This window comes from Merops nubicus, unplaced genomic scaffold, assembly GCF_000691845.1.
Source record: "Merops nubicus isolate BGI_N331 unplaced genomic scaffold, ASM69184v1 scaffold9128, whole genome shotgun sequence".
In the NCBI taxonomy this organism is placed as follows: Eukaryota; Metazoa; Chordata; class Aves; order Coraciiformes; family Meropidae; genus Merops; species Merops nubicus.
The window spans coordinates 698-8,979 of NW_008625078.1; the positions used below are offsets into that span (position 1 = coordinate 698).

The 8,282-nt window shown below is 51.0% G+C and overlaps 1 protein-coding gene across 1 annotated transcript; it reads left to right on the plus strand.

The window, feature by feature from the left end:
- Window positions 1-239: 239 nt before the first annotated feature.
- Window positions 240-7,678, plus strand: LOC103777986 (zinc phosphodiesterase ELAC protein 2-like; the record flags this gene model as incomplete). The annotated part of the gene is made up of 12 exons (XM_008945552.1): window positions 240-302; window positions 1,484-1,541; window positions 2,168-2,236; window positions 2,726-2,881; window positions 3,339-3,397; window positions 4,111-4,169; window positions 4,256-4,328; window positions 5,253-5,365; window positions 5,967-6,065; window positions 6,264-6,402; window positions 6,479-6,564; window positions 7,569-7,678. Coding segments are annotated over exons 1-12 (1,084 nt in total), but the record flags the coding sequence as incomplete, so codon positions are not given.
- Between the last annotated feature and the right edge of the window lie 604 nt (window positions 7,679-8,282).

Consider the following 8,282-nt stretch of genomic DNA (forward strand, 5'->3'; position numbering starts at 1 on the left):
TGACTCCAGCATTCAAGCTGTGGCCTCCCTAGTGCCGAGTCCAGGGGCACAATCACTTCCCTGCCCCTGCTAGACACACTATTTTTGATTGAGGCCAGGTTGCTGGTGGTCTTACACATTCAGTTCCGGCCTCCTCAGAGCAGCCCCAGCACTCATGGGGGTTGAGAGAGACCTTTCTTGTGTGACCTGCCTGCAGTTGGTGGGCTGTGCTAAAACTGTTTCTCTGCTCTCTCTTAGGTATGATTCTCACATTAAAGGCCGTAGGACTTCAAAGATGTGTCTTCCTGGGGCCACCAAAGCTGGTAAGTGGGGTGAGCTTGCAGAAGGGAGAGTGAAACCTTCAGATGTTGAAGCTGAGCTGGGAGTGTGACTTGTGTGGGAGTGAAATGCTGGTCTGAGGCAGTGCCAGCCAGAGGTTCTGCCAGAGGACTGGCTTTAAAACCCAGATCTCTTCAATTGCACACAGGAGAGTGTCAGACTTCAGCTCCTTAGAAATGTCTTGTCAGCCAATTTTCTGGTAACTTGTGTTTTGGCAAAAGGGTGTCCTTTGTTCTCTTGCTTCCTCCCTCCCTGTTTTCTTTTGATAGAAACTTGGTTGGTGCTCTGGTGCTTGACACGATCCTGGCTGGCCTGGCACCCTGCCTGGCTGAACGTTTCCAGTCCTCAGCATGGCTTTATTTCCTTGCACAATCTGCTGTCTAATTTGTGGATGGAAAGGATGGGGAGAGTGGTTCTTTCTTCTCCCTTCTCTTTCTAAAGGAGCAAAAGCCCACCAGAGGTGGGACACCTGCCCAGAGCTGTCTGCCTGGGTCCTGCCAGTTCTTGCCTGACTGGACATTGAACCTTTGACTTCAGTCATAGAATCATAGCATCTTAGGGGTTGGAAGGGGCCTCTAGAGATCATCTAGTCCAGCTCCCCTGCCAAAGCAGGATCACCTAGGGCAGCCCGTACAGGAATGCATCCAGGTGGGTTTTGAAAGTCTCCAGAGAAGGAGACTCCACAACCTCTCTGGGCAGCCTGTTCCAGTCCTCTGTCACCCTCACAGGAAAGAAGTTTCTCCTCATATTGAGGTGGAGCTTCCTGTGTTCTAGCTTATACCTGTTATTCCTTGTCCTTTTACTGGGCACCAGCAAAAAGAGCCCGTCCACTTCTCTTGACACTCACTCCTCAGACATTTATAGACATTAATAAGATCCCTTCTCTGCCGTCTCTTCTCAAAGCTAAACAGTCCCAGTTCTCTCAGTCTTTCTTCATAGGAGAGATGTTCAAGTCCCTTAATCATCCGTATAGCTCTCCGCTGGACCCTTTCCAGTAGATCCCTGTCTTCCTTGAATATGGGAACCCAAAACTGGACAGAGTATTCCAGGTGTGGTCTCACCAGAGGGGGAGGAGAACCTCCCTAGGCCTGCTGTGACTCCTGGATGTGGTGCTTGTAACGGCAGCATGTTGACACAGTCTCCTAAAACTCTGTCTCTTTTCCAGCAAAACTACTTGAAAGCGATTCGACTCTTTCCTGGCCCCCTGAAGAGGATGGATTTAGGTACGTAGGTCAGTGCTGTGCAGCCAAGGTGAGCTCCTGACTTCTCTTTGTTCCAGCCATAGCCAAGGTTGCGTTGAACTGCAGCAGCTTCAGAATAAATGCTGCTGCTTTAGATCCACTCTAAGCAAGTTTTGAGCCGTTGCTTTGATCTGATGCAGTGTTTGAATCCATCACAAGAACTGCCTGGAATAAAAGCATTGTTTCCAGCTCTGTTGTGTAGAATCATTCAGTTTGGAAAAGACTTCTAAGATCATCAAGTCCAACCATCAACCCAACACACCCATGACCACTACACCATGCCCAGGTGCCACACCCACATGTTTTTTGAACCCCTCCAGGGATGGTGATTCCACCGTCTCCCTGGGCAGCCTGGGCCGATGCCTCACCACTCTCTCAGGAAAGAAATTCTGCCTAATATCCAGTTGAGACCTCCCGTGGCACAACTTGAGCCCATTTCCTCTTGTCCTATCACTGGTGACTTGGGAGCAGGCAATATTTTTGGATGATGGGCTTTTTAATTATTTGTTGACCTTTGCAGTTGGGCAGAGAAAGGGAAAAGGGACGTTCAGTGGGGTATGGATCTGCTCTGGTGATGTGGTTAATGCTAGCCTCTGGTCTCTCCCCAGCTGTGCAGCTGCACACGGAGCCCGAGTACAAGGACGAGACGATGACGGTCTGCCAGGTGCCTCTTACAGGTGAGTCTGCCCTCAGACAGGAGAGGCAGCTGGGCAGTGACCACACCTGAGGTGGTGAAAGGAGCAGCTTCTGTTTGTGTGGATGAGGAAGGGCAGGTTTATTCATCTGTATGTATTTCTTGGGAGAAAGATCAGAGGGACAAGACCTGCTGAGTCAGGGCTTGGTTCTGCCTCTGGCTGTGGGTGCAGAACGACATGTGAAGAGTCGCTGGATTAGGCCTCTTATCCAGCTGACTTTTCTTAATTGGGGCACAGGCACGGACTGGACAGAGCTTAGCTATTTGGAGAGAATCTGAAGGGCTTGGATGTTGGATGGCTCCTGAAATAAGTGACTAGAGTACGTGAGCACAAATCAGACTGGAGGGAAGAGCTCAGTGTTCTGGTGCGGCTTAAACGTGACTGCCATGAAGAGGGAAAGCTGATCGTGCTTTTCTGACCTGCCCCTTTTGATTGAGTGATCTATGTCTTGTTTTATTGGATTTGGGACAGGAAAACCACAAGCTGCTGGAAGTAGATCGCCTCAGAGTCCTGGAACATCAACCCAAGGTGTCAGGAGCCCTAAAGGGGATACAGGGCCTGGATCCCCAGGAGCTGCACAGCAAAGCTTGGAGGAGGGCAAGGGAAAAGAGAGCCCAGAGAAAACAGGTGAATAAAACAGAACGACCTTTTTAACTAACAAAGTAACACCAAGTTAAGGACATGTGTTTGTCCTCTGAGCCTTTTGCTCTATGAAGTGAGGTCTGTAGAGAAGCTTTGTGCAGTAGAATGAGTTCTAGAACTTTGGAAGTTGATGCAGAACGATTAAGGCCTAGACACTGGACGTGTTTCCTACTTTGTACGTGATTAGTCCCTGTTATAATTTGCCCCTGTGTAATGGAATTCCAAGCAGATGTTGGAGTTGATTAGTTTTCAGTCTTGGGTTTTATTTTGGTTTCTTACTTCTCATGGGCCCTCTGGCCTTAGGTGGTTGTAATTTTTTGCTGCTGGCCTCAAAGTTGGCTGCATGACACTGTTCCTGTTGGTGTTTTAGGAAACGGTGACATATTTGACTTAAAGAAAAACGATTGTTAGTGATGACTGAGTAGTTCTGCTTTCTTCTCAGGTGATGAACAGAAGCATGCAGACAGGCACCCCGACATGGTGATGGCTTTCCTTTGTAAGGTGAGCTTGGATACAGAGATCTCTAATGGGACATAGAACAGACTTTAGACAAGAACAGAGTATTTCAGTGGGAAGGGCCCTACACCAACCATCTTGTCCAACTGCCTGAGCTCTTCAGGGCTGCCCAGAAGTTAAAGCATGTCACTAAGGACATTGTCCAAATGTCTCCTCATTGCTGACAGGCCACGGGCACTGCCCACCTCTCCTGGAAGCCTGGTGCAGCGTTTGAACAACCTCGCAGTAAAGAAATGCTTCCTCCTGTCATTGGGACCTTTCATCTCACTAAATAGATTTAACTGGAGATCATGTTTTCAAACAGTGCTTTCAAGTGATTTTGTGATTCTGATTTTCAGGGGTCAGAGTAACTGTAGCCTGAAGAAAAACTAGATTTTTTTTTTTTTTTCAAACTGCGTTTTATATAAGAGGATACAGGTTCCATTCTTGCTTCATGCTTGCAGCAGGGAAGTCTCCTGTGTACTTGGCTGAAGAAGGGAGCAAGAGGCAGCAGCATAATCTTGGAAACCATGAAGTCTAGTAAAAGGTTTTTGGAAGTAGATGAGACTAGTGGCTGGGGAACTGAAAAGAAAATAAAAAATTCCCTTGGCTTGTGGGGAGTTAAACTTAATTACTGCACTTAAACTGGAAGTAGGTGGGTCTTGTTTCCTGGCCCTCTTTATTTGGCTGCTCACTCTTTTTTATTTAACTCCTTTCAGATCCACCCAAAGAAGGGAAAATTCCTGGCAGCTAAAGCACAGGAGATGGGTCTGCCAGTGTGAGTGCAAGATCCCAGCCCAGGGACGGGTGACGCCGGCCACACTGATGTTGGCAAGCTAAATATTTCTATGGCCTTGTTTTCAGGGGAACTCCGGCCATTCTTCCCATAATTACAGCTCTCAAAAATGGGGAGAGCGTCACTTTTGAAGGCAGAGAGGTGAGATGGACCTGTGCTTTCAGCCATGGCTTTGCCAGCCTCCCTTCCTGACGGGGCTCCCAGGGTGACAGTCTTTCTGTGTAGAATGTTTTGCCTACCAGTAGTTACTGGGACATGGTTGGTTGCTTGGCTTTTTACAGCCACTCTTGAGGCACAAGTGGATGATGGTTGCTGCCTGTCCCCTCTCATCCTGCAGCATGGGTTTTGCTCATTTTGAGCTTTGAGTCACTACTTTTGGTTCATGACTGGTCCCTGTTCCAGCCCCAAGTTGTTGCTGACTGTGGCTCCTGTGGGGTGGGTCTGGGCCTGTTGCAGGGTGTGATTAGGTCTGAAGTGAATTAATTTGTGTGTGTCTGTATATCTGCTGTTCAGCAGAGCTTCTTCACCCCCCCTTCCCAAAGCTGATAGGCATCTAGGAGTGAGTCCCTGCATACTTTAAGTCTGGGGTTTGAATGCCTGTGTAGCTATCGCTCCCTCTTTGCCCTGTTTGCACCTCTTAGACCGAGAGACATTCATCAGTTCCTGCATGCAGGGCCTTAGTGTCTCAAAACACTGGTGTGAGGCAGAGGCAGAGCCACCTCTGGCCATCTCCTGGGTGACCTGTGGGTGAAGATCCTAACCCAGGAGACAGGGCTGACACAGTGTCAGAAGAATTTCACAAAGCCTTTTTGCTTTTGTTCCCATCTGAATCTGCTGTGGGAATCTAGAAGCTGCTAAAAATTCTCTTCCTTCCTTCGGTCGTGGTTTGCTCTGAGATCAGGGGTTGTTAGCAGCAAAATGAGCAGGGCTGGGGGTTGTTGCTAGACAGCAAAATGCGTGAGGAGAGCTGCACTGTCCGGGTGTGCTGGGGGCTGAGCTGCCCGAGGGCTTGGGAGGACTCCTGCAGGGTTTGGCTCTGCTGTGATCTTCTGTACCTGCCTGCAGCTCCTTCCCGAAGACCTGTGCACCCCTCCCGACCCCGGGCCGGTGTTCCTGGTGCTGGAGTGTCCTCATGAGGGCTATGTGGATGCCGTCTGTGAGAACGAGACCTTCCAAAGGTAGCAGGGCTGGGTGGACTGGAGTGTTCAGGGGAGACGTGTGTGCTGAGCTTTGCCAAAGAGAAGTTCTTGTTTTCTTCTAGATGTGTTGGTTCCTGGGGCTGGTGTCCAAGCTGTTTGGCACTGTTAAGGAGCTAGAGATACATGAAAGGGTGGGTGGTGCCTTTTGAGCCTCTTGGAAAGGCTGGCCTCGGCAGGACATGTGGGTTCTGGAGCTGTCACGGGCCTCTCTTCCCTCAGGGCCACCAGAGAAGGAAATGTCTGCTGGTGTCTGGCTGGGGAGCACTGTAGAGACAATGGCTTCACTGTGCTGTGGAAGCCTGGGCTGTGTTTAACATCTCTGTAGAGCTCGTGGAGAAGCATGTTAAGCTTCTGAAGGGTTCTGCAGAGGTTGCTGCTCTTGGAGGAGAAGAGCTGCCCCTGGGCGGGGAGAGAGGAGGTGTCAGCAAACTTTGGGCCTGGGCCTTGTGGAGCCTTGTGTCTACCAGGACATGGAGCCCTGAGCTGCTGGGCTGTGTCTGCCCGCTTCATGGCAGGCATGAAGCACCAAGCTGGGAGAGGAGAGGGGGACTGAAGTGCAGGTATTCTTTTTGTGCCCAAGGTACCAGGAGGGACTTCCTGAGAACCAGGTGGCCTTGGTTATTCACATGACTCCAGAGGCAGTGCTTCGAGACAGCCGCTACCAGCAGTGGATGGAAAGGTTTGTGGTCCTCTGATGACTTGGTTGCCCACTGCTGTTGGGGAGCAGCGTGTTCTTGTGGTTCAGAACAGATGTAGCTGATAGCTGGCAGAGGACTCTGTTGCCTCAGATGGGATTTTAGCTGCTGGCTCAGCACGTGCACGTGCCCAACTCTAACCTGGGGCTGAAGCTTTTGTGCGTTTTATTGTCCTCTTACAGATTTGGACCTGGAACTCAGCACCTGGTGCTCAATGAAAACTCCTCTGCAGTACACAACCCACGCAGCTACAAAATCCAGACTCAGCTAAACCTCATCCACCCAGAGATCTTCCCTCTGCTTACCACCTACCAGAGCAAGGTAGGCCAGGCCCTGCTTGCCTGCGTCCCTCGTGCTCCTCGGTGCAGAACGTGTTTGATGTCCCTTCTCTCTGCAGGAAGAAGAGGCCGTGTGTCGTGTGCCCGTGGTGCGAGGAGAGTGTCTCCTGAAGTACCACTTCAGACCCCAGCAGGAGTGGCAGCGGTTGGTGGGAATCTTTGACTTGCCAGTTTTTGGGTGTTGGCTTGAAGCAGCTTTTCAGTGCTGAGGGAGGTCGGTTGACAGCCCTCTGCAGATTTTTACTGGTGGCCATGCTGAGGTAGCTGCCAAGCTGTGTCAGAAATCTCAGACAAGGTGTAGAACATGGATGAGTGGACCACTGAGAACATCAGCTGGCCACTGGTTTGAGTGTTGTTTCAGCCCCTTGCTCTTGTGGCCTTGTGGGCTGCTCTGTCCTTGCTGTGATCTCACGTGCTGTGTATCCAGCCATGGCTGTGGCAGAGCAGGTGGTGGCCTGAAGAGGCTTTTTGGGGAGCCTGTTGAAAGTCTTCATCAGGCTTTCTGGGTCTTCAAATGGATCAGAGCTGAAAACCCCAGGTTTTAACAGGTTTTCAGCAGTTGCAGGCTTCTCACTGGTGCTTGCTCTTTGGAGCAAGCAGGTGAAGCTGCTCAGCAAAGATCTGAAGGGCAGGGGACCAGCCACGTGGTACAAGAGGATGCCAGCTGCCACAGCTCAAATTTCCGACTGTTGGGCAGAACGGGAGGACTCAGATGTCAAGAAGAGTTTCTCTGCTTCTAGTGCCTGAAGGGCTGTAGTACTGCCCAAGCTCCAACACAGGAACAGGACACAGGTCCCTTATGCTTCTGAGTGGTGCCTGGAGCCCTTTTGGGTGGCTGTTCCTCATCCAGGAGTGCCCGTGCTGCCTGGCAGTGCCCTCTGGTGTCTGCAGCTGCCTGTGGAGCTTGGTGCTACTCTAGGAGCTTCTCCGGTTTGGTGGAATGATTATTTCTGTGGTGTGGCTCAGCCCAACCGGGCCATTTTGTTGCACACCACGCTCGTGGCTGTATCTTCTCCCACCCCTCAAAATGCGGCCTAAGGAGCGGTTGACCCTGTGTTATAAGGCTGTTTTGGAGCAGTAATTTGGGACTTTGCTCTGAAAAGTTCTGTCTTTTCTGTCCCTGTCCTGCCTCGTGGCCTGTTCTTTCAGAGACACTGTGACTGTCTGCGACCACGAGGCGTTTGTGAGCGAAGCCTTGGACCTGCCCGACTTCCAGAGGTGTGTGAAGGAGTGCAGAGAGAGCCTGGCTGCTCTGCCAGGTGAGGACCAGCAGCTCGTCGTGGCCCTGTGTCACGGGGAGCGGGAGATCTTGCTGAGGTGACCCACCCACTCCTTTAGAGCCCAGACAGAGCTGTGAACGTGCAACCTATTTATCATTTCAGCCTCTTCTCCTTCCCAAGGCTGGGTACTTCTTCCTGTCCCCTCCCTCCTTGGCTCCATCTCCATCCTGGCTCCATCCCCTTTCCACCTCTGGGTCTCGCTCATCCACACCCACCCAGGTGCTTGGCCTCCGACTGGAATATCCCTCTCTGTTCACCTGAACTGCACCCACAAGCTGATGTCTCTGCATGAGGGCAGAGCCAGGAGGGACCCTCCACGGGTCCCATCCACTGCCCAGATCCATGTGGCCAAGCTGTTCATGGGGAGCCCCAAACCTCCATCATCTGCACCCATCACCTACATCCTGCCTCTGGGTTTTTATCACAGGCAGGCGAGGGGTTCAGGCTGGGCTGGTGATGAAGCAAAGAGAAAATGACAGTCGAGGGAATGAAAGGTGGAGGAGAAATGCCCTTGACACACTCAGAGTGAGATTTTAAAAAAATTCTTTTTTTTTTTATCCCTGGTGACAGAGGATATAATGAA